Source organism: Corylus avellana, chromosome ca3 (genome assembly GCF_901000735.1).
Source record: "Corylus avellana chromosome ca3, CavTom2PMs-1.0".
NCBI lineage: Eukaryota > Viridiplantae > Streptophyta > Magnoliopsida > Fagales > Betulaceae > Corylus > Corylus avellana.
The window spans coordinates 34,304,590-34,330,307 of NC_081543.1; the positions used below are offsets into that span (position 1 = coordinate 34,304,590).

At 35.6% G+C, this 25,718-nt stretch overlaps 3 protein-coding genes across 4 annotated transcripts; 2 read left to right on the forward strand and 1 right to left on the reverse strand.

Moving 5' to 3' along the window:
• Positions 1-2,901: 2,901 nt before the first annotated feature.
• LOC132174482 (DNA-directed RNA polymerases II, IV and V subunit 6A-like) lies at positions 2,902-5,491 on the reverse strand. Its single transcript, XM_059586132.1, has 5 exons — positions 5,444-5,491; positions 5,170-5,339; positions 5,021-5,075; positions 3,065-3,132; positions 2,902-2,971 (listed from the first exon to the last, which is right to left on the reverse strand). Exons 1-5 carry the CDS (start codon positions 5,489-5,491, stop codon positions 2,902-2,904), a joined length of 411 nt encoding a protein of 136 aa, XP_059442115.1.
• Positions 5,492-10,816: 5,325 nt separating this feature from the next.
• LOC132174747 (proton pump-interactor 1-like) lies at positions 10,817-18,402 on the forward strand. Its single transcript, XM_059586407.1, has 8 exons — positions 10,817-11,027; positions 11,881-12,289; positions 14,304-14,492; positions 14,595-14,774; positions 14,894-15,088; positions 16,976-17,074; positions 17,168-17,737; positions 17,796-18,402. Exons 2-8 carry the CDS (start codon positions 11,915-11,917, stop codon positions 18,108-18,110), a joined length of 1,923 nt encoding a protein of 640 aa, XP_059442390.1. The 5' UTR covers positions 10,817-11,027; positions 11,881-11,914; the 3' UTR covers positions 18,111-18,402.
• A 310-nt stretch (positions 18,403-18,712) lies between these two features.
• On the forward strand, positions 18,713-21,737 carry LOC132175667 (uncharacterized). Of its 2 annotated transcripts, none has more exons than XM_059587686.1 (2): positions 18,713-20,869; positions 21,631-21,737. In XM_059587686.1, exon 1 carries the CDS (start codon positions 18,912-18,914, stop codon positions 20,847-20,849), a length of 1,938 nt encoding a protein of 645 aa, XP_059443669.1. In that variant the 5' UTR covers positions 18,713-18,911; the 3' UTR covers positions 20,850-20,869; positions 21,631-21,737. The 2 variants fall into 2 exon arrangements, with proteins under 2 accessions (XP_059443669.1, XP_059443670.1); XM_059587687.1 differs by lacking the exon at positions 21,631-21,737 and adding an exon at positions 20,958-21,018.
• The last annotated feature ends 3,981 nt before the right edge of the window (positions 21,738-25,718 follow it).

Below are 25,718 nucleotides of genomic sequence, written 5' to 3' on the forward strand. Positions count from 1 at the left end.
TGTTATACAAGCATATCTCGTAGAGCTATTTGTCACTTTTGAAACCCTAAAATAATTTTGAAACTTTTCCCCTTAATTTTTAGTCACACAATTAGTATTACTTCCAATTTAGATGAATATAGTATTTTATTTATTTTTATTTTTTTCAAATGTATCTACAAAGATTTTCACTCTTGACTTTTTTTTGGTCAAACAAAAATAGAACCTATATATATATATTTTTTATGTTGGCCCATTTCTGGACCACAAACCGATTCAACATGGAATGAGAATGTGGGCCCAGCCCGCATAGATTCAACAATGTCGGCTGTGGAATGATGGCAGGGACAAAATAGAGAGTTTGACGAAATAAGGAGGGGACCATCAGAGAGCAGCCTCTGTTTAGGTTTGGGCTCCAACTATCGGGCCAGCCCCGGGGGCTACAGACCTTCCCTGCCCTACTGCTTCTGCAACTACCATATCTTCAAGGTTCAAGAAAAAATTGTCAAAAATCCCTAGAAGGAGTAGGATGGGTGGTTAAGAAAAGAGCGTTCATCTTTTGCTCATCTCTTATTATTATTATTATTTTTTTTCAAATTTAACAAAAGCATGAAAAAGACTCGGTTCCTCCTCTAATTCTAATCTCATTGTATTGTGTTATTTTGGCTGGGTTATAAATAGAGTTAACTATTCTAGCTTTTAGTCTGTAATTGTTAGGCTCCCACATAAGTCATGCCCGGATTTGGATCCCCTCCAATTGGGAAGAAATTAGAAATTCTTAAATTTTTAATCATGATTTTTCATTTTAAATTCAATGGTCTATAAAATCATTTAAATTTCGAAAAAACAAAAGTCAGCATTTAATGCCTCGGTGATACAAAAGCAGCTGGCATTTTATACACCATTAGATTTAAAATGAAGGGTCACAATTAACAATTGGAAAATCTCCAATTTCTCCCCAATTGGAAGGGATCTCAATTCAGTCACGCCCACATTCACAAACAACACAAAATTTGCTTAACAGCTTGGCTGTTTGTGTCCCTTATGTTTGGGTTTTGTAATGTTGACAATTAGAAAGGAGTAAATATAATTTTGCCCCACCCCCCAACCCCAAAAAAATTAATTAACATTAAATTTTAGATGAATCATACTTGAATTTTGATTCAATGGTGATTTTGACAACCACATCACTTTTAGGAGGATAGAAAGATGATACCTCACATTACTCAATAGTTTAAGTGGGTGAAATTAACTTTTCTACAGCTGGTTAATACCTACATTACTATATTGGTAGCCTAGCTAGTGTTACTTGAACATTAAATTTAGAACATCTAGAGTAGGTTCAATATTGGTAGCTTGGTGATATATGGTTGATTGACTTTTTCTTTTTTTTTTTTTTTTTTGTTTGACAGCTAAAATTGATTATAAATTAATTATATCTATAGAAACTTAGGGTTAGTAAATGGTGCGAGTGGTTGAAAAATGATTTTTCTATACTCTATAGAGGGTTAAAGTCCCACATTACATAGACGATAGCCTGTAAGTGTTACAATAACATTATATTTATAACATCTTCAGTTAATTGTCATGACTCAACTGTTTTGATGTTATGTGTCAACTGTCAAGTTGACTTTTTTGCTGCTTTAGGCAATTTCATCATGGCCGTATACTTTTAAAAAAATTGTATTGCAAAATTTAAGTTAATTTTTAGGCATTGAGATGCTTGGAAAATGTTACGTGTTAAAAATGTGGTATGTTATTGAGGCATCCAAAAAGAATTTATCATTCAAAAAGCTTTTTCTACACTTTTACAAGACTTATTCAGAAAATCAAAAGATAGGTTTGTTGCTCAAAGTTTTTTTTACAATACAGATAGCAAGAACTTAGCATGGCAGAAATAATGAATTCTGTAATATACTCTCAAGGACTGGTACGCCCTGTTCTCGAAAGCTGAAGAGCAGCTAAACTAAGCAACTTGTTGGGAGATTAAGCGGCAGTTGAATAAAAATATATTCAATTCTCAGCCGTGACATGCCACATTTTTAATATGTAGCATGTTTCAAGCGTTTTGATACTTACAAATGACATAAATATCATAATTGAGAATTTGTGGGGAATCTTGATTTATAACTATCTCACTACCCTTGCACGAAGGGAATACAATGATGTCACATGATAAATATATTGGTAAACCATTCAAAAAATTAAATGATGTGATATCATTTACACCGTTAAATAAATGTAACAATAATAATTTTGACCCGTCTCCATTTCAAATGAAATCTGAAGAAAATTCATAATTAGCTGCTAGAGTAGTGATGGAGGTAGGAATAGGAATAGCTAATTGGGGGCTCAGAACAAAAGTAGGAAAGTAAAAGCGATGGCATATTGCATTGTTCTTGCTAGGTTATACTTTGCAGGCTAGGGGTTTGAGTTGTGTAAATATTACTTATGGATTTATGAGACATTTTCAATATTAAATTATGATAAGGTTACAGGACCTCATTTTTCTTATATGTAGTGTAAAAGACCATTCAATATATCAATGATTTATCACACGAGCCATTTTAACCTCATCTAACTTGGGTTTTCTAATCTCCAAACTCACCAGTAATTTTCTTTCCTGCCCAAATTGGGTGGCCACCTTTTGACTGTTCATGCTATTCACTAATTGGCCAATTTTTTTGAAACTATTATCTGTCAAACAGTAAACTCTAGCATTATCAGCCCAAATACCCCAACATGCATTTGGCAATTAATTATAGCATTAGTAATTTAGTACTACATTGAAGAGAAAATTTTCATGGAGCAAAAAGGCAAAGTACAACATGAATTTGTAGTCAATCCTTGGATAACCAAGCATCGCCTTATGGCATTCATATAGACAATATCGATTCAAGTTTTATTAAATACAAAAGAAGATCAATCACCCCCCACTTGCCTCTTCCATGAGTCTTCTACAATCAATTCATCGACACCCCAATCTTCGTAACTGGAAAAATTCATGGAAAAAAAAAAAGAAAAAAAGTATGTATCAGACCCATGCTCAAAAGTAAAGGCAATACCAATGGATAATTAACCTTACCTTCCATCATGTAGGTAGCGGCGAATGGCAAAGGGTATCTTCCACGCCCGAAGCTCTTTCATTGCAATATGAAAATGATGGATAAATGATATCACTAAGGGTATATTTGGTATGCAGAATTCTCAATTTAAGAAATAGTCATTCTCATGGGAATGACTATTCCAAGTGCTATGATAAGAATATAATCTTGATCATATATTCTAACACCAAGACTATTTTATTCCACATTCTATTCTTAATAAAAGCTATTCATTTTTCCTAATGGAATAGTCATTTTGAATACCAAACACACCACAACTCCTTTCAATAGCACAGAGAAACACAATAAATCAGATAAAAGAATTATGTTCATCGCACACCATACGACAGGAAACTCCACTTTCATCATCCCATAGAAGTGGACCTATTCTAGACAGACATTGGTTTATCAAATAAGAATGGTGGAATACTATTAGATAATTTGGTTAAATACAAAGTCCAATATAGATGCCACTATTTTGTTTCAAATCAAAAAGAGGACTTTTTGGACCTATTCTAGACAGACATTGGCTTGAGGAATAAGAATAGTGCAATACTACCACATAATTTAACAAACTGCAAAGTTTAATATAGATATGCTATTTTGTTCCAAATCAAAAAGAGAACTTCTTGGACCTATTATTGACCCCCCCAAAAAAAACAGTGATAAAGAACCAACAATTAGCCAATAAAAGCAACAATGTCAACTTTATGCATATCAAGCCTTAACAGGCAAAATAAATGAGGTTCAATGTCAAAATGCAGCAAACCATGGGTTCAGCAAGAGTTCTACAGTCTAATAAAGCGGCCAGTGGCGGAGAGAAGAGGGGGCGAGTTGGGGGCGGTCGCCGCTGGTAAAAAAAAAAAAAAAAAATTTTAAATATTTTTCTGGCTGAATTGTCTACTGCCCCAGGTAACAAAATTTAGTTTTTTTTTTTTTTTTTTAATAAAAAAAAAAAAGTAAAAAACTCCACCAGCTGTTTCGGTTTCTTGGTTTCACATTAAAAAAAAAAAAGTCAAGAAATTTAATGTTTATTTATCAATATTTGACATTTTCTTGTCATAATCCAAGTACCCAACTGAGTAAGTTGAGAGTAAAGTTTATAATTAAAGCCATTAACGCCTTAATTTGTCTTGGTTATGACCGAGCTTTTAATTTGTCTTGGTTATAATTTAAATTTTTTAATTGACATATATCTCTCATTTTCATCATTTTGTTTATCTTATTTTAAAACAATATTGTTATTTATTATTATTATTTTTTTGGTATGTTTTATATAGTACTTTGGGATTTTGTCAAGCATCAACGAATTTCAGAAGATTACTGCCAATCTTAGATTTGTTCTTTTTATTAATTCATTTTAGGCTAATAGCTATTGGAATATGCTAATAATTTTATTATAATATCATTAGAGTATGAGAAGTAAACAATTATTAAAACAATACTTCGTAACAAAATGGAAGATGGATTTCTTAAAGATAATTTACTTGTCTATATTGAAAGGAGAATTGCTAAAAGCTTCGATTCTGATTTAATACTAGATGATTTTGTTTCTTTAAGATCGCATAGAATGCAATTTTAGGCACTTTGTATTTTGTATTTTCCTTTACTTTTGTACTAGTGCCTACATGGTAACTAATATATCAATTTAGCATATAAATATGCTTTTTGTGATACATATATTGTGGTATAATTTTTTTTTTTATTGTATTTACCATATTATGATAAAAATATAATATATAAAGAGAAAAAAAAATTATTTATCATTATATTTTATTATTTTTTTGACGCTCCCAGTAGCATGAACTCCTGGATCCGCCACTTATAGAGGTCTGGTTGCATGCATATATAAGATGAAAGAACGAGGTGAAGGATCTGCTTTTAAAATTTCAACCAACATAGCTTTTTTAGGAAAGTACGCTGTTAAGTAATCTAACCTCAAGTGGGTGAGTTTCACCCTCCAACTCAACCATCACAGGCGCTTTCATGCTGCTCACCAAGAAGAAAAATGATATCATGCAATGGAATCAACCCAACTGACAGCAAAATTTTTGACTGACAAGTTATATATGAAAAGAAAACCATGATATGGAGAGCGCGGGTACCCAAGATTCTGGCACGCTCATACTTTGTCATATATTTTGAGGTTTTACGACGACGTTCCACCGGTTTCTGCTCTTCTTTCTCCTCAGTTTCAACGGGTTCTCCAGTAATGTCTTCATTGCTATTGTTCTCTACATCTTCCTCGGCACCTTCCTGTCCATCATTCAGGCAATATGTTAATAGTTGTTTTAAAGAAAGAAAAAAAACCATAAATATTCAGTTCATCATTCTTCTAGGAAGCAAAAATGACTCCTTACTTCAATCTCAGGCTCTGGTGGTTCTTCCTCATATCTGCAGCCAAACATTTCGTTAATATTTGAATCTGATTTTATATATATATATTTGAATCTGATTTTTCCCAAAGCATAATACATCTATATTGATTACCGATCATTTCATCTTATTATTGGCGAGGATGATCAAAAGTAATCCAAAATTACTTTTAGCAGAAACCCTGTTTATAAATGCTGTGATGGTGATCCAAAGCAGCTGGTGGTACACCAAAATGGTCAAGAAGCACCTCTCCGCTAACATTACAATGAGTGACTAAGCCACTAATTATGCATAGTCTTTGAGGGTGACCTGCGAGTACTCTTTCCAAAATAAACAAAAAAAAAAAAAAAATGTATATAAGAGAAAAAAAAAGAGTAGAACCACAACAAACTGCATGTATTATCAGTCTACTTGAGTACACCATCCACTCACAAAAGATAGGGCTCCTAACAAGATCTTGAACTCATAAGTCTTTGACTACTAAGTCCATACTAAAACTAATCGAACTCACAAATAAAATCCAAAAAACATAAGAAAATCCAAAATTAGACCTAATCACCTAATGGATCAAAAGTAGAACCCATGTATAGAAATATATTGGTTAATATCCATGGAGACTGGAGTTCTCACATAGTTCTAGAATTGAGCCGAATGATAGACATAAATAAAGAAAAATCTTAACAGGAAGAATAAAGCATCTGTGTTCAAAGCTGCCACTGTATTTGGACGCATCCATGCAACAGAAATATGAAGTTGCTGCATTAAGGTTTTAGCACACAGAGGTTGAAATAATAGGAAAATTATGAAAAATGTCCTGGCTTTTTTTAATAGCTTAGGAATAAGCTACTAAATTTTATGGGGGACTAGAATCTCATTTCCTGGCACCCATTATTAATTGAATCTTATATCTTCAATTCATTTAAAAAAAAAAATGTACCACTTGCCTAACCTCTCTTCTTCTTTGCTGTATTACAATAGCCTCTCTCTAGGTTTAACCAGTCGTATAAGATGTCTCCTGCCATCACATAAATGCTTCTCTATATGTTTCAATTATGCTCTCATACAATATTATTGCGTCGAATTCAATCAAATAATTGTAAATTTGCAGTTTTTAAAGCCATTTCGAGTAATTGAAAGGAAAGTGTTGGACAATATAGGGAAAACTCAAAACAATACGAATTTTGTTTGAGGCTTTTGGGTATAGGCCTGTCTATGATGCTCGGAGTAATTTGGAGGCTAAGCTTTCTTCTGGCATTCTTAATGGTGACTAATTCTGGAGACCTGCTAGATCTGATGCACTTGTTGATATCTAAGCTAGGCTTCCTGAGATAAGTTTTGGTTCTCATGATAGACCTTTATGGATTGCTTCTAGGACAGGTACTTATGTTAGCTTAGAAACAGGGAGCTTCTTAGGGAAAAGAAGGTTGAGACTGTTTGGTGGAAGTTGGTGTGGTTTCCACATGCCATTCCCAAACGTGTTTTCATTTTGTGGCTAGCTATGCAGAACAGACTTATAACAGGCGATCGGTTGATTATCTGGGGCTATGATGGTGATGTTAAATGTCTTTTTTGTCATAATTAAATAGAAAGTAGAGAGCATGTGTTTTTTGAATGCAGTTTCAACTATCAAATTTGGAAGTTTTGTATGCTTTGATGTAAAGTGGACAAGCCTCCTGTAATTTGGGCTGAGATTTTGCAGATAGGCATCAGTCAATGAGAGAATAATACCCTTAGAGTGGACAAGCCTGCTGGTCTTAGGTGTTGTAGTTTACAACTTATGGCGCACTAGGAATGAGTTGAAACACTCTGGTCAGCCTAGTATTGAAGAGCAGCTATTAAAGAAAATCATTTAGGAAGTGAGATTTAGACTAGATGGGAAGGGGAAGTTTCCCAAGACTAAAGTGAATTTAATTTTAGTATCCTTACGGAATTTGCCAGCAGATCTGTTGCGGTAGGCTTCTCTGCAGATTTTGTGGAGTCTTATTGTAATTTTGGTCTTTTTTTTGGGAAGGCTTTCTGGTGGTGGTTCCTAGTTGCTGTTTGCAAGCTGTTTGTAGCTTTTTGGTTTTCTTTCTAGTTTGTTTTGGTTGGTTTTAAGCCTTTGTGAGGTGTGGTTTAGCCTTTTGGAAGGGCTTGTAATGGTGCTACTTTGTTGATTGGTTTGTTTGCTTTTAATGAAGTTCTCTTATTCATCCAAAAAAAAAAAAAAAATCCCTCTCCCTTTCCTTCGTCTGCAAAACCCTCACTAGAGTAGAAAGGGGCGAATGGCAGTAATTTTGAGGAAAGAGGGATTAGGGTTTCAAAAATAATTTGAATGGAGGGCACGTGTCAAAATAACTCTTAGCATCCTAAGAGGTAGCTCAATTGGCTGGAACCACCTCTAATGAAGCGGAAGTCACTAATTTCAATCCCCCTTCTTATGCGGACATGTAAAAAAAAAAAATTACTCTTAGCTTGTTTGTCATTGCATTAATAAGGGAATATGATCATCTCTAGTCCAAAATAGACTCAAAAATATCAAGTTAATGGTCAAGATCTCTTCTGAGAAATCCTGATGCCATAAATGAGACATCTATCCCATTAATATAAATAATAATAAAATATTATTTATATTTTAAAACTAATTAAAAAATAAAATAGTAAAAAAATTTTAAAAAATAATAAAAAAGTAAGGAGTGGATGGCCATGGCCCGTCTATTTTTAATTATTTTTAAAATATAAATAATATTTTATTATTATTTATATTAATGAGATAGATTTCCCATTTATGGCTTCATTATCTCTCTAAAGAGATCCTAGCCATCCGGTTTCATTAATAAGAAGTTTAAAATGTCATTTTTATTAATTGTTTGAGATTGCGTTTTTAAAAAATTGTGATAAGCAGATAAATATGTGTTTTTTTAAAAATGCACAATTTTAAATGCTAAAATGCGATTTTAAAGGTTAAATTGCGATTTTGCCAAACACTTAACTGTATTTTTAAAAATCACGCACATTTTCAAATCATTATTTTTAAATTGCACATTTTGAAAATCGCAAATCCAAACCGACTTTAAGGTGTGTTTTCTATTGTGATTTCATAGCAAAAAATATTTTAAACAAAATAGTAGAAATAAATTGTTTGGGATTGCGTTTTTAAGATATTGTGATTTAATAAGATAGAAAATTTGCGACACACAATTTTAAATGCTAAATTGCGATTTTAAAGGGTAAATCACAATTTTACCAAACAGTTAATTAAGGTTAGTAGGGGTGTATAACCGCTTTGGTAGGATGTTATAAAAAATCACTGTCTAGGGTGAGGCGGTTAGTGGTTTTAGGGGTAAGAAAAAACAGTTAATAACTGCTAACCTTTATCAAAAAAAGAAAAAAAGAAAAAAAGGCTAACGGCCTACCCCTTATATATATATAATAATATAAATATATATTTTATATTTTATATTAAAAATATAACATTAAAACGACGTTGTTTCGGTGTTTAACTCCAAAATAATGTTGTTTTAAATACGAGTTAGAGATAGGGTTTCATCATCCATTCATTTTTTTGAGAACACATTTAAACTATTTAAAATAAGCCCAAAAAATAGGTACAAAAATGCCAAAAACACTTCAAAAAGCCAAAAAGCCCATATAAAGAAAACAGTTAGATAACCGTCGGTTATTGGTTTGAATAATGGCTAACTACTAACCGTCTAAATGGAGTGATTGCGGTTATTAAAATTCAATAACTGCCTTAGGCAGTTGCGATTAGTGATTTTAACTAGCAACCGCTTGTACACCCCTAAAGATTAGCTTAAATTTGTGATTTCAAAAAAATAGTGAGTTTTAAAAACGCAGTTAAACATTTGATAAAATCACAATTTAGTCTTTAAAATTGTAGTTTAACTTTTAAAATTGTATATTTTTTAAAAATACCTGTTTACTCCCAATTTTAAAACACAAATTTTCTATGACATTGCAATTTTTTACGATAAAATTGCAATAACTAATGTATCCAAAAAGGTCAAAATATTAAAAAAAAAAAAAAAAAAAAAAGAAGAAGCTAATTCTCAACGTAACCCGGACAAGATCGTCAACTGCTGCTGTCGCTTATCCAGGGGATCGATGAAAATACGGAAATACCATAAATAGCAGACTGTGTATCCTTCCAAAAAGGACAGTGGCAGGGGATGGTGTGTGTGGAAGGCTGGAAAGCCCATCTTATGACACAATTAGGCAAAAGGGGTAGTTTTGTATTTTAACGCATTTTCCTTACGATCTATAGGGTCCTCGGAATCATCGACCTAATACGACGACGTAGAGGACACGCGTTTACCGTCAGACTGTTACCGCCAGTATAAAGAGTCAAAACTGACGTCGCTGTGGTTTTTGCTCACTCAAAAGTAACGGCCAAAACTACGCCGTTTTTTCTCCCAATTTCCTTTGTACAAAATGAATAATTGCCTGAGAAACTGATAAAAATAAAAAACCCCAAAAAAGGCCTATCTGGATAGACGGCGTGGAAAGTGGAACCAATTTGTTCTAAAATTGAAGTTCGAATAATAATAATAATAATAATAAAAACCTGAATTAGCATGATAAACATAAAAAAAAAAAAAAACCATTTCCCCAATATTTTTCTTAAATTTGTTAATTATATTTAAAAGACTAAACTATTTCTAATTTTTTTTAGCGATAAACACTCTTATTCGAAGGATATGAACATGTCTTAACATATGAGGAACATATCATTAATTTTGGATAGACCCATTTTATAACGGGGGCTTTCCACAAATTGATGTGACATCAGCTGACTGGAGATATAAAATTTTGTTTATTTTAAGTGACCATTCTAACTTATGCCACGTCAACCAATATAACGTGAATGTGATAAAATAGATGTAAAGAATAAATTTATTCGCAATAATTATCTTTCTTTAATTTTGCTAGGAAAATTATCTACCTTATTGATAGAAATAGAAGTTTAGTAATATTTTGTTAGTCATATGAAGAAAGCAAATACCCACTTATGGTGATACTTTCTTAAGAGTAATAATTCACAGTATGCCGGACGTGTATAAATAGTTACTTAAAATAGTTATGCATGTTTGGCTAATTTTTTTTTAAATATTTAAAAAAATAAAAATTTAACCTGACATGCATGACTGTGACACACCGAGCGTACTGTTTATCATCAATGTTTCTGTTAATAGGAGTCTCACCCATTCCAAACCCAAAATATTAAAATAGCAAAAAGAAGAAAAAGAAAAGAAAGAAAGAAAGTAGTGAAATAAATGTCTGCTACCCATGAAACTCACTCTGTATCTGTCTCTCTCTAAATAGACACAGTTAAAAATAGATATATAGATATTTCTGAGAGAGAGAGAGTTAGGTGTACGGGCCTGGAAATGAGATCTGAATCTAAACCCACCTACTAATTTTCCATTATTTTTGTTTTTTATTTTTTGGGTTTTTCTCTTTTTGCCAAAACTCGGAACTTTGGGGCCCTTTGTCAAAAGAAGGGTCTTCCTCTTCACAATCTCGCTCTTTCTCTCTCGGGTTCTCCGCTTGGGTTTCTTTCTATTGCTGGTAACAACCCGCCTATCCTTTTCTTTTAGTCTCTCTGTTTCTAATATTGGTATACCTCGCATCGTTTTCAATCTTCTTCTTATTTATTTTTCCTTTTTTTTAATATATATATATATATATATATATATATATATATATATATTTTGGCTGATCCATGTTGATCTCGATAATAGAAGGTAGGACTTGAGGAGGATTGCATTCGGATCATATATTGGTTATTTTGTTGAATTATTTTTTTGTGGGATTTGCTTTTGCATTCCTGGTTCGTTTAGTGCAAGGACTTGATCTCTATGAAGCACTTGCTTTGACTGAATTTTTGCGTTGTTTGATTACGATTTCTTGCATGATTGAGATGGAGATTTGTATGCTTAGATTTCTTTCTCCTATTTTTTTTCTTTCTTTGAATTGTTTCATTCATACACACTTTTGTAATTGATTGATTTGATGTATCAAAAAATGCATGTGTATCATGTGTTTTTTTTTTTTTTTGCTATCCTAGTTGCTATCCTAGTGTTTTTTTATCTGGGTTTTTCTTCTTGTGTTGTCTGGATGGTCATTAAAGCTCTTGGTTGCCATTTTACAGTAAATAACTGCTAGCTTGGAAAACTAATCTTGTGCATCTATTTGTTTTCGGTGTTCTAGGTTAAAGATCTCTGCTGAAAATCAGAAAATTATTGACCTTTCTCGTTGTAGTTGTTTTCTTTGCTCAGCTCAGTATTTTTATAATCGCCTCAAATTGGTTTTGGTGCAAGCATAAAAACCTGCAAACCATGTAAATATGGACTGGTCTGATTTGGAGAAAATGGGGTTTCCTATATTTGTTAACATGACATGTTCTTGCTTTTAACACCAGGTTTTTGGTATTGAGGCTGCTTTTGCGGTTAACCATGGCTATTGAGGTTGAGGGGTTTGAGATGGTCGATGGACCAGTGGAGCCTGTTACTGGAGGAGACACTGCCCTTTTGCATGAGAAGGAGAATGGTAAATTGGATCAAGTGCCGGGGCTTAATGAGCCCATAAAATTTGGTTCGCATGGAGATGAGCCAATTAAAGTGGAAGGAAATAATGTTTCTGACGCCAACTTCCCGAAGGATGCAGTTGATGAGTGGCCTGCACCTAAGCAGATCCATTCCTTTTATTTTGTCAGGTGTCGATCATATGATGACCCTAAAATTAAAGTTAAAATAGATCAGGCTGATAAAGAGATTCAGAAGAGAAATCAAGCCCGTTTTCAGATCACTGAAGCACTAAAGGCAAAAAGGGTAGGTTACAATTCTCCATAATGACGGTCTGGAACTGCAATTTTATTGGTTCATTTGAGCTATAAATCTATTCTGTTAGCATTAGCTTTCATTTCCTGGGGCACTAATTCTAGTTGGAATGTTTTTGTTCAAATACACTTCTTCCTTTAGACTATCAAACACAGCCAATTCAGTTAGAGTAGAACCCTATAATTGATACCCTAAAAACAGATGCTCATCTGCGAGTAACTATCTTGCTTCAAACAGGAAAGATTTCATTTTATTTCCAGACTTGCTAACTAATTCTTAATATTTGTTGCTTTCATTCAAAACTGCCATGTTAGGTGAAAGAAAAGGAATAACATGATTACATGCATACTTACAGGTCAAAATAGATCCGTCTTTAATTGGAAGACAACTTGAAAAAGGGTTTCCTTTTGTAAAGAAAATACATTTGCACCTGAAGGATTTTAGTGATGAATAAATTAGGAGAAGGGGAGAGCTAGTGAGATTTTAAGGACTAAAAAACTGATATAAATGAGTTATTAAGTTCTTTTATTAGTGGGTAGTGGGTACTATATTTTCATAGTAGTTTATTGCTATTATACTTATCAAAAAAAAAAAAAAAAGTAGTTTATTGCTATTATAGTCGCTCAACTTTGAAACAAGCAAGGAATGCGTTGGCATGGTAGTAGATACAGGAACTAGCTACTTACCAATACAAGGCATAGGCTAGTGGTCATAAAATGGATGTGAAGAAAGATTACATTCTACCATGTATAAAAGTTGTTCCATTTATGTTTTCTAGTCTATTGAAGTACTGGATGCTCTAGGAATTTTTTTCCCAATTTTTTGATGTATAGGACTAAGTTGACGGTTTTATTGGATAAGTAGTAACTTATTGATAGTGTTAGCTTTAGGGCCCATAATACTCCACAAACATCTAGCATAACCCATATGAAGCATGAAAGATGAGAAAACTTTTTTTTTTTTTTTTTGATAAGTAATACTCAAGAAGTGATTGTGAAAGATGAGAAAACTAATGAGAAGGAATTGTTAATTTGTACCCCTTTAGCTTTGCACCAACTCTAAATGGCGCACAAACAACGATAAAAGGAAAAATAATTGAGACTAGTAGATGCTAAATGATGAGAGAGAGGGAGATAGAGAGAGAGGTGTATGCTTATGTCTTACTATAGTTAAGGCAGTTAGCTTGCATTGGATATGAAGGTTGTCTCCTTGGATCTATGATAAACTCTATTAGTATATGGACGAAGTTGCTGTGCAGACTGGCTATAAAGTTCAGGCCTGCAAATTCATGTTTCCCCCAAATGGGCGCTTTGTAGGGCTCCTGCACCCTTCATCTCATGTAGTTTAGCTTTTTCCTTCTTACAACCCAAAACAGAAAAAAATAATAATAAAAAAGAACAAATTTGGTTCCCTGTAGTATGTATATTGAATATTCCCTTCTTAATGACTTTCTGGTTTAATTAAAGAATCGAAAGACGAGGATATCTATATTTTGAGAATCCAATGGGAATTGAATGTTCCTAGAATAAACAGGAGGGGATAATTGAGTGCATTTTTTGTAGCTAGTATTCTTGAAGGATTTCGTTTCAAGTATGTCTTTTTATAACTGATTAAGGCTGTGCTTAGCACTGCATATTTAAAGAACCAATTGAGTTATGACCTTTTAAAGTTATTCTGTGACAAATTTGCTTTTGGCAAAACAAGGGAAAGCATTTAAATATAAAAACTTGCTGCTGTATATCTTTAGCAAAAGCGTTAAGTGAGATTTGAAAAAAGAAAAAACTGTAGCTGTAGATACTGGTGGTTTAACCACCTACCACTTTTGTGCAAATGAAAGGACCTTTTTCTGTACAATGGAAACAAATATTCCTTGCAATGGCAGCTGTCCTGTATTTTTTATTTAATTCCTTTGTAATGCTATACAGAAATTCTGAAGGTTCCCCAAACACATTTTGACACAACTCCATGCATTTGATGTTGCTGTTCTATTTCTTCTTTTCTGCAGTCAGATCGAGCGGAGTTGATTTCTCAGGTTAGAGCTTTGAAAGACGACAACAGGCAGTTCAGGACAATCTTTGAGGTGAAAAGAAAGGAGATGGAACCTCTGCAACAGGCTCTTGGCAAGCTGCGCAATCCAAACTTTTCTGGTCGTGGTAGTGGAATATGTTCATCTGAGGAAGAGCTCAATGATGTGGTATATTTTCTCCCCATGCTCTATTTAATGTTTTATTCAGTTTATTTTGGGCTTTTGTGATCCTTGATGCCTTACTCTTTGATTATGGATTTGTGGGTACAGATCCACAGTTTGCAGTATCGCATACAACATGAGAGCATTCCGTTGTCGGAGGAAAAGCAAATTATTAGAGAAATTAAACAACTTGAGGGGACAAGGGACAAAGTTATTGCTAATGCTGCTATGAGAGCAAAGATCCAAGATTCATTGGGTCAGAAAGAAGCCATTCAAGACCAGGTTAAAGTAAGGCAGTTCTTAGTTTGAATTGTATTGTTTTAGAGCCTGTTTTTTCCCTTGTTGTTCGTGGTTTTTCTTTCATTATGATATACCAAGTATTTACAAAATTATATATGTCATTGTAGCTCATAGGCGGTGATTTGGATGGAGTAAGGAAGGAGAAGCAAGCACTTCAGGGCAAAATTAAGCAACTTGATGAAGCAATAAAGGCAATTGACAATGAGCTTAATTCTTTGGGGGAGGAGCTGAAACTTGTAATCCAAAAAAGGGACAAAGCTTATGAAAGCATTCAGCAACTCAGAAAACAGCGTGATGAGGGGGTAGGTTTTTACTTTGTTACAACATTTATAGTTCCTTCTGTGTGTGCACGCATATATGTGGGCCTAAAGTTGAACATGTTCTTGGCGGTATTCCGATTAAGAAAGTTAAATCAGTTTGTTCCAGAGTACTCAAAATTTCAATTAGCTGCTGATGCAATGCCTATACCATCAATGTGGTGAACCAGGGCTCCTTGTGTTTCCATTGATGCAAGGCAGGTCACGGTAAATTATGTATGCTGTGGATACCTGTTATCTGATATAGGTTCTGCAGTTGATTTAGTATGAAAGTTGGTGAGAAAAGTTTATACTTTGTAGAACATTGGAGTTGGAGAAGCTGTTGAAGCATTTTACAATGGTAACTGCGTCGCATAGACCATTGTCTTTTCCTTTCCTAGGAGCATGTGTAAACAGTGTGATAGAAAATTATGGTGCAAGCAAAAAGAAGTGGTTTTCGGTTGCCTAGATTGTGTTGACATCACTTGTCATTGCCTTGCTTGGAAAGGTTCATTGATTTGTATCAGTATTATCTGGAAACCCGGGTTGCAGTTTTTCATCTTCGGTCTCTCTCTGGTGCTTTATATAATCTTCTTCAGGGCTCTGTTGCCTTTTTTTAGTTATTGCAGCTTACCCTTCATCTTTCGGACTCCATTTTTTTCTTTAGTTATTTCTTTAGGGCTCCATCTTTCAGTCTCTGGTGCATTTATATAATCTTGTTTAGGGCTCCGATGATTTTTTTAGGGCTCCATCTTCAACTTACAGGCTGACTTAACTTTTGTTGCAGCTGATGTAGCAAAAATTAGATGTAAAACGTGGCTGCTCTTGGTTATTGTATTGCTAGTTATGTCTATTAAATTTGATTTAATGATTTGGTTTATAATTGAATGCTTTCCTTGAAGATACTTATACTTTTGGGGTTATTTATTTATTTATTTATTTTTCTTCCTTCCAAATAAACTTTTGTATCTGGATTGGGACGCTTGCATGAGACCTTTTTTTTTTTTTTTTTCCCAGTTAACTATAGAATTTCTTATGAAAATAGAAAAAAGTAAAGGTGTCATTTAGGGGGGTGTGCTATGTTGGATTCTTGTTAGGTAGAATGGTGGTGTTTTAAAAGTTCCCAAATTTAATTTTTCTTGTTCGCTTTTTCCTCTCTAGTTAGGTGATCCCTGCTATATACTCTCTTTGTACTTTGGGGCGCCTTACACTTTTAATAAGACTGGTTATTACTTATTAAAAAAAAAAAAAAAATTCCCAAATTTAATATTGTAATTAGGCATAATTTTAGCTATATAAAAATTAAATATAGCTTGGATAAAGTTGTCTCCATCAGATCTGGATGCCAACACCTCCTTTTTAACCTAACCAGATTCAGGTGGTTAGAGGTTAGATTTCGGCCACTCTTTGATCAGTACCCACCTCTTTTGTTTGGTAGATGAAATAATAGAAGGGCTAATTAACCTAACATTTTGGCATGTGCACGTGAGAACGCACACACACTCATGGTGGTTTACTTAAAAGCTCCAGTCCAATCAAAAAATTGGTCCTACATGCCTGCATGCAAGAAAAGATGAGAGCGTATGAGATAAATCTGACTGGCCTAATAATGTCATAAGAGTAATGCTATTTTTTACACCCATTTATCACACCGATTAACGCGGTGTGTTTTAAGTGACTTTTCATGTCAGCCACTTTAAAAAACAAAAGTAAAAGCCATTTAAAACACGCCACATGGCCGGTGTGACATTCTGATTTGGTTCTTTCTTATAAAAATGTGGACTATTCTTCATTAGCTTTCAAGCTTCCTTGAATATATTTATGTCAAGTTTACATTTGTAATTTGGTAGTATTTGGAGTTCAATGTTAAACTATTATCGTCCTATTTTTCAGAATTCCTACTTTTACCAAAGCCGTACAGTCTTGAATAAAGCACGAGAGCTTGCCGCGAAGAAAGATATCAAGGCTCTTGAGGAACTCTCACATTCAGAGGTTTGTTCGACAAGTGTTTGTCCATTGTCAAGAACATCACCTAAAGTTGATATTCTGGTTGTACTTTAATGTTTTTGATCTGTTCTTGATTAGGTTGACAATTTTGTGTCCCTCTGGAGCCGTGACAAGGCTTTTAGGGATGAATATGAGAAAAGAATTTTGCCATCATTAGATAGTCGACAATTGAGTAGGGATGGGCGGATGAGGAACCCAGACGAAAAGCCTTTGGCGGTAATAGAAGAAACTACATCCTCTGAAACAGTGACACTGCCAAAACCCATTGTGAAACAATCAAAGGAAGATTCCAAATCCCCTTCACAGGATGCTTTGCCCATCCAAAAGGCCCCGAAGGAAGCTAAAAATGTAGCTACAGATTCGAAATCCATCGTGGAGCATATTAAAGTAGAAGACAAGGAGATCTCTGGGTTAGAAAAGCCGCAGAAGGACACTCCTGCAAAGGACAATGAAGTTGATGTAGCAAAATTGAAGGAGATAAAAAGAGAAGAAGAAATTGCAAAAGCTAAAATAGCAATGGAAAGGAAAAAGAAGTTAGCAGAGAAAGCAGAAGCCAGAGCAGCTATGAAAACTAAAAAGGCAGCTGAAGAGAAGCTCAAGGAAATTATTAATTTCTATAATTTCATCATCATTGCTTTCCTATTTGCTGTTTACTGTAGAAAGCTTAAAACTGACACTTTGTTTTCTAATTCACTTCTTATCTCAGAAGCTTGAAAGGAAGGCGAAGAAGAAGGCTTCAGCATCCGCACCTTCTTCTGATCCTGAAGAATCAGCAGAAGCAGTGTCAGATGCTGCTGCAGAAACAGAGAAGGCTGATGAAAATGTAGAAGCCCCATTTCCAGCAAAGGAGAAGGGTCAAAAGGTGGGCAATATCAGGCACAAGGTTAGACCAAAAGGCCCAGATTCAGTCCCAAAAGTCTTCCTGAAACGGAAAAAGTCAACAAACTACTGGGTATGGGCTGCTCCTGCTGCTGTGCTGGTTCTGCTGTTTTCAGTGCTCGGATACTACTATCTTCTCTAAATAGTGTGAGCTAGTAGAAGAACCAAGTAGAAAGAGTCATGAAAACCAGTTTTCCTGCTTCAGGGTGAGAGTGGGGGTGGGGGGGGTTAGGTTTGTAGTGTTAAAAATCCAAGTTTATTCCTGTTCGTTACATCCTTTGAGTGGGATGGACTCAAAATCATAATGTTGTTGGTGGTAGCTCAGAAGCTACATACATTTTAGTTTGACTTGATGAATTTTCAAATTTTGACTTTTTGATATCAAATTTCATTAAAAAATGTTATTTGGATCCATAATAAACTTGCTTTTTATATGGAGGAGGAGACCCATTTCCCTATACCCCATTCGTTTTTGCTTCCTAACCAGCAGCAGCTATTCAGTGATGGATCCTGGAAATTGGGCCACCCAGAAACAGAAGTAAAACCCTAGATATTTTTGCTTTTGATGATGGCATTTTCTTTAAGGAAAAAAAAAAGATAATGTGCCGTGCTCTCTATTATTTTTGCTATAATCAAAAAGCATAATTATTGAGGGTGTGTTTTTTTTTTTTAAGACAAAAAATTCCAATCATATATATATATATATATATATATTTTTTTTTTGTTGGTAATCGAGATTACTTACTTGTTCAACCTGTCTTTCCTTATTACCAATTTACCCTTTATATATTTCTTTCCCTTTTCCCGCCAAGGAATCTACGGCTTTCCTTTGGTGGGCAGATCTCCTCCCCTTGCGTGAGGCGCAAGGGGAGGAGACTCCAAATAATAGCCCATTAATTTGCAGAAAACACCAGGAAAACAAACGAGGCAGAGGACGACGACGATGCTGCGATTCATCAGATCCTCCGTGCCGAACCAGAGGAACCCAATAATCCATGAAATTGTTTCCTCCATCAAATCTTCATGTCGGAGTCAAAAGGGTCTTCTTCATTTCATTCCCCAAAGTTCGACGAATCATGAAGTTCCCTGTCACCAACCGGCCGGTCTTCTTGGTCCCCCGGAGCTCTACAACAATGCCCCTGAAACCCGACCCGAGAAGACCGGTGAGACATTCATGAACCTTATGGTCTCCAACTACAACAAAATCACCGAAATGTTCCGCACCGAGAACGGCTCGCCCACCTACCTCTCCTCCGGCGACCCTTGCCTGGACTTCTTCTTCCACGTTGTGCCCGATACCCGACCCGATTCCTTGACCCAAAGGCTCGAACTGGCCTGGGCACACAACCCGCTCACCACCCTCAAGCTCATCTGTAATCTCCGAGGGGTACGTGGCACTGGGAAATCCGACAAATTCGGTTTCTACACGGCGGCGCTCTGGCTCCACATGAACCATCCCAAAACCCTAGTCCACAACATCGAGTCCTTGGCCAAATTCGGTTACTTCAAAGACTTGCCGGAGATTCTTTACCTTCTTCTAGAATCTCCTGATATCCGGATTAAGCAAAAGAAAGAGTGGCGCAGGAAAAAATATGACGAGCCAACTTTGGTGGGGAAGGATATTGCAAGCGCCGCCAGGAAAGAGAAGCGCGTGGCCATGGCGAAAAAGGCCCTTGAGAGATACAAGAGCGACAAGGAATTCCAGATCTTGCACGACAGCGTATCGGACTTGTTCGCCAAGTTTCTGAAGGCCGACGTCGAGTTATTGAACTCCGGCAACTTTTACGACATCAGTTTGGCGGCCAAGTGGTGCCCGTCGCTCGATTGCTCGTTTGACAAGTCGATTTTGCTCTGCGAGAGCATTGCGAGGAGGGTTTTCCCGGTTGATTCCCACCCGGAATACAGAGGCATCGAAGATGCCCATTATGCGTACAGGGTGCGGGATCGGCTGAGGAAGGAAGTTCTGGTTCCGATTAGGAAGTCGTTGGAGCTGCCTGAGGTCTACATGTCAGCCAATCGGTGGAATGAGATTCCGTACAACAGGATTCCCTCGGTAGCCATGAATCTGTACCGAGAAAAGTTCTTGAAGCACGACGAAGAGCGGTTTGTGAAGTATTTAGAAGATGTTAAAGTTGGGAAATCAACAATTGCTGCAGGGGCTTTGCTTCCGCATGAGATTATAGCCTCTGTGAAAAACGGAGACGCTTCATTTCAAGTGGCTGACCTTCAGTGGAAGAGAATGGTGGAGGATCTGTCCAAGGAAGGCAAGTTGAGGAACTGCCTCGCTGTCTGCGACGTCTCCGGGAGCATGTATGGGACCCCTTGGGAAGTCTCTGTTGCAATGGGGTTGTTGGTTTCCGATCTGAGCGAAGAGCCGTGGAAGGGGAAGGTTATTATTTTTAGCAAATCACCTCAGCTTCATATAATTGAGGGCGATGATCTTCAGTCGAAGATGAAGTTTGCGGAGAACACAATAAACTTTTTGAACACCGATTTTCAGAAGGTGTTTGATCTTATATTGCAAGTGGCGGTGGATGGAAAGTTGAAGGAGGACCAGATGATCAAGAGGATCTTCGCGTTTAGTGACATGGAGTTTGACAATGCTTCGTGCAATGATTGGGAAACCGACTACAAAGCTATACAGAGGAAGTTCAGGGAGAGAGGGTATGGCTCTGTGGTGCCGGAGATTGTGTTTTGGAATCTAAGGGACTCGAAATCAACGCCGGTGACTATCTCCGACAAGGGGGTGGCGCTGGTGAGTGGGTTTTCGAAGAATTTGATGAAGTTGTTCTTTGATGGTGATGGGATAATTAACCCGGCGGATATCATGGAAGCTGCCATCTCCGGCGAAGAGTATCAGAAACTTGCTGTGGTGGATTGATAATCTCTGCAGTGTACTTGGTATGGGATTTAGAGTAATTTTAGTTTTCCTTGATTCAAGAAATTATTTTGGCATTTTATTTTTTGTTTATCCTTTCTGCACTTGTAGTTTCTGGCTGGCTTCTGCAGATAATTCAGGCAAGCAATAAAACAAAATATTATTATTATTATTATTATTATTTTGAAAATTCATTATGAATTCAGTGATGACTCTCCCTATTGTCGTCGCTAATAATAAGATATCGACCACAACAAGGGCCCCAATCACCATGACATTTTACTTTTCTACTTTCATGCAAATTCAAATCTTACATCATTTTTCAAGTAGTGATTGCGATGCATTTGGAGGAGCAGTAATGGGTACCTTATAGGTGATATGAAGATGCTTTTACAATCTATTCTACAATGGAGATGTTGTCATGTCTCTCGAGATGCTAATTATGTAGCTCACAATTTGGTGAAGGTGGCTATTCACCAAGTCATAGATCATACATGGAAAGATGTCATTCCCGACTATATCCGTGATGTAATTTTGATGGAGCAACTTGCTCTAAGATAAGTTACAACTTTATTGTCAAAAAAAAATCTTACATCATTTTTAATCTTAATCTTAACCATAAAATAAACTCAGTAAACAAACAAAGAATAGTTGTAACAACAAAACCAACCACTTTTTACCTTGATTTCCACACTTGCTTACCTCTCATTTTAATCATTTTTTTCTCTCAATTTGAAAGTCATTCTTTCCTTGTATGACCCTGCCGCATGTTATCTTCTGACAGGTCGGGTTGCGTGTGGTTCTTCTATGAATCAAAGTCATCGGCTTTGGCAAGGGGTGTCCCCAATATCCTTTCCTCTATAATGAGAGAAGAATGGTGCTCACATACTATCTCCGGTGCAAGTTCTTCATAAAACCCGCTCAAACATTGAGATTTAGGATGTGTTTGAGATTGCGATTTTGCAAGAATGATCTGTGTTTTTAAAAGATATTGCAAAACGAAAGATGTTTGGCATTGCGATTTAAAAAACACTTAATTTAAAATAGGAAAAAAATTTATAATATCTATAAGCAAGTTATGGGGTGATTATTCGAAAAAAATGCGAATTTAAACCAAATCACGATTTCGCATAACAAATATTTGATAAAAAAAATATTTTTTAACATATTTTACCAAAAGTCTTTACGATTTTAAAAAGTTGCAATTTAAAAAATACAATTTTTAAAATCACACGTATTAAAACCGCAATCCCAAATGGACTCTCAAACTAGTTTAAACTTCATTATCTAGTGTAATTCTTTTGCAGCCGCTAAAATAACACAATTGAGCCGATCTGAGCCTAGGTCGGTCATGACCTGCAATGAACTGCTTGGCCCAAGCCCAGAGGATAAAATCCAAGCATATCAAATGCAACTAAATAGTCCCAAGGGGTAGCTTAAGTTATTAATTTGAATCCTCATTTTCCCCTCTTATGTGGACATGTCAAAAAAGAAAAAAAAAAAAAAAGAAATCCTATAACAAAAAATCTTGTGTTGATAGAATGGATGAATTGTGGTTCGAAAGTCTATACACCCAATCAAATGGTTGATGAACAAAAAAAAAAAAGAATTAATTAAGAATGTTTTGAAAATTCTTTTGTCAGTAGATAAAGGGAGATTAAGGTTTTATTTCTATGATACATACTACAATAGCGACTATAATACTTGTTCTTAGTCTTAAATAAATGTAATAAGAAGTTGAAACAGATCCTCCAACTTATACAAACTCACATTATTGACAAATTAATTCAATAATGTGAGTTTGTAAATAATAGAGGCGTTAAAATTGTTGGAGGACTAATCCTCATGTTTATCCCATAATGATTAATGCGATCAAAATCCCAAATCAATGAGAATGCTTCCACCAGATAAAGGATGAAAACAGAGGTGGTAATTAAGAGCTATGGAGTTGTGGGAGATTGGTGAGATATGAAGACAGTGAACAACTTTTGTCATTAACGTGATATATTTATTTTGTCCCGCATGTCTAAAATATAAGCAATTTCTGTCGTTTATATATGATTGCACTAATCTCATGTATTGTCGAGCTCGGTAACGTGGGTTTGTAACCAAGTGGGACTATGAGATGGTTGGAAGTTGTGGGGTGTCTTCTCTGGGTGTGGGATTGTTGGTGACGATTGATTTGTTCGCCGCCAGCCCCGCGTCCCCTGGGGGTTACAGGGGATTCCCCACCCTCCACGGGTGGGTAGTCAATATACAATTATTATTTGCTTATCATATGGCTTTACTACAGCCCTGGATTGGAAGAAGATACAAATCAATTGATGCCCAATCCCAGCGCGCCACCTGGGTTTCACCCTCTTCTACTCACAGCCACCTTTTATTTATTAAACTTGAAGAAGAAAGAATGTGGCCTCCCTCTGTCATGCTCTGTTTTTGGAACGAAGTGAAGGTTGATAGTTATATGGCATTGCATTGCCATTGGCATAATAATGGTTTATACCCAATATATACCCTTTTCGTCTACATTTGAGAAACAATAATGGAGAAGGAAATAGCGTGTTAATAGAGCAATAACTCAACGATATATAATGGAGGATTGGCTTCTTCATGCTCTGTTTTTTGGAACCATAACACAGAATTTAACTCGTCTACATTATTTGGCCATTACTTGTGCATATGTGTATTTGAAGTTTTTCAGTTCTCTTGAGATGACTGATGAGACGTCTCTTTTAGCACTCTACTCTGTTCACGTGTGTTTGAGTTTTACATGGTTTAAAATCCATTCAAGGCCTTCCAATAACAAGTTTTTTGTTACAACAACAAAAGAAAAGAAAAAACATGCAATTGAATGTCTAAACAAGTTACTGAAATTCCATATCCGGACCTAGACCTAAAAAATATCCATTCTTTCCAAGCTCCCTCATAAGCCAGTAAGGAGTTTTTCAAATCATTTTTTCAGGATTGCAAACAATGGACATTAAATATCCATTCTTTTCAAAAAATATTTTTAGATAAAAACATAAAATAATTTACGTCGGAGCCTAAAAGTAAAAAGAAGGCACAAAACCGTGAATTCGTTTTCAAAGATATACGTGACTGTGTTTCATAAACCCTTTTTTCTCCTTTTCTTTTGATTGTCTGCAAAGGAAATGGATCATATTACAAAGGTCGGGTGATATGGGTTCAACAACTATGTGTTAATCTCTACCACAAAACTCCTTCTTTTTGATGCAAAATCTTTTATTACATATTACATCTTTTCTGCTGGAGGTAATCACTTTTAATGCTCAATGGGAGATTAAGGTTGCTATCTTACTTGTTTTTACTTCAACTAAATATAAGAAATCAAGATATATAGATCCCACATCGAATAAGAGTTAATTTTATATTGACAAACTCAAATAACCCTTGTTTAGAAAAAAAAAAAAAAAAACTCAAATAACCCTTGTTGATCCTATCTCTCAAGAACTTTTTACTTTTCTCTGCACTCTGATTTTTGGAGGAATCCCATCCGGAGAGTGGAAGAAAGTGAAACAACTTTTGTCATCATCAAGTCTTTATGGCCTTCAAAAACGACTTGGAATGATTGGTGTTTTTAAAAGATAATAAGAGGGAGGCGAGATTGTGGACTTCAATGTGATATATGTTTTTTTGTCCCACATTATTAAAATATAACCAAATTCTGTCATTTATATATGGTTTCACTAATCATATGAATTGTCGAGCTCGGTAACGTGGGCTTGTAACCAAGTGGGACTATGAGATGGTTGGAAGTTGTGGGGTGTCTTCTCTGGGTGGTGGGATTGGGTGACGATTGATTTGTTCCTCGCCAGCACAGGAGCCAGCCGAAGCCTTACGTCCCCTGGGGGTACTACAGGAACAGGTTCCCAGGATTGGTAGAAGGTTTACAGGTGCGTCCCCTGGGGGGTTACTTACTACAGGAACAGAAGGAACAGGTGTACAGGTGCGTCCCCTGGGGGTTACTTACTACAGGAACGGGTGCCCAGGATTTGGTAGAAGGTTTACAGGTACCCAGGATTGGTAGAAGATACAAATTTACTTACTACAGGAACAGGTGCCCGCCCAATCCCAGCGCGCGCCACCCGGGTTTCACGAAACTAACAACCACCTTTTATTATTAAACTACTTGAAGAAGAAAGAATGTGGCCTCTGTTTTTGGAACGAAGTGAGGCTTAATTATTATTATATGATCAATTGACACCAAATCTCATCGTGCTACCTGGATTCTCTCTGTACTCACAACCACTTTTTTTTTGAAGTCGTGAAAAATGGAATCTTATGATGCTCTGTTCATCCCTGTTTTTCATGTTCTAAAACAGAGGAAGTGAATCCTAAGGTTTTCTGTCCTTTTCAAAATTCTTCTCATATGCAATCGTTAATCGGCAATGGTATTAACTGTGTGGACTGTGGAGGAGCCCCAATTTTCGAGTTCCAGAGAAACTAACTGACAGTAGACAAACAAAGGCCATTGAAGAATGAGTGGATTTCCCTATGCTTCAACAACACAGGAAGATGCCTTCTTTTGAAAGCCATTTTACTGTTCATCTCTCTCCTATATACATCTTTTCGAACAATAAAACAAAATAAAAGAGAGAAATTAAAACTCTGCATAGTGATTTCAACACATTTTTCTTGCCCAGAAAAAAAGATCCATTCAAGAATGAAAGAACCAGAATAAATTAAGATGAAAAAGATTCAGGGAAAGACAATTAGAAACGAGATCAAACCAGAATGAAAGAACAATGTTCCTTGATCTTTATCACGTAAGCTAAATTTTTTTTTTTTTTTTTTTCAAAATGTTTTCTCTTTACAGACGTTTCTTCTTCTTAAAAATTAAGGATGAGTAAA

Bases quoted from the DNA above. Each gene is read 5' to 3' on its own strand.
- LOC132174482 (XM_059586132.1), bottom strand. From the start codon at position 5,491: ATGTTTGGCTGCAGATATGAGGAAGAACCACCAGAGCCTGAGATTGAA. The intron at 5,340-5,443 runs GTAAGGAGTCAT...AATGATGGACAG, and splicing joins CACCAGAGCCTGAGATTGAA to GAAGGTGCCGAGGAAGATGT. The intron at 5,076-5,169 runs CATGGTTTTCTT...CTTCTTGGTGAG, and splicing joins GGTACCCGCGCTCTCCATAT to CAGCATGAAAGCGCCTGTGA.
- LOC132174747 (XM_059586407.1), top strand. From the start codon at position 11,915: ATGGCTATTGAGGTTGAGGGGTTTGAGATGGTCGATGGACCAGTGGAG. The intron at 14,775-14,893 runs GTAAGGCAGTTC...ATGTCATTGTAG, and splicing joins CCATTCAAGACCAGGTTAAA to CTCATAGGCGGTGATTTGGA. The intron at 15,089-16,975 runs GTAGGTTTTTAC...CCTATTTTTCAG, and splicing joins GAAAACAGCGTGATGAGGGG to AATTCCTACTTTTACCAAAG.
- LOC132175667 (XM_059587686.1), top strand. From the start codon at position 18,912: ATGCTGCGATTCATCAGATCCTCCGTGCCGAACCAGAGGAACCCAATA.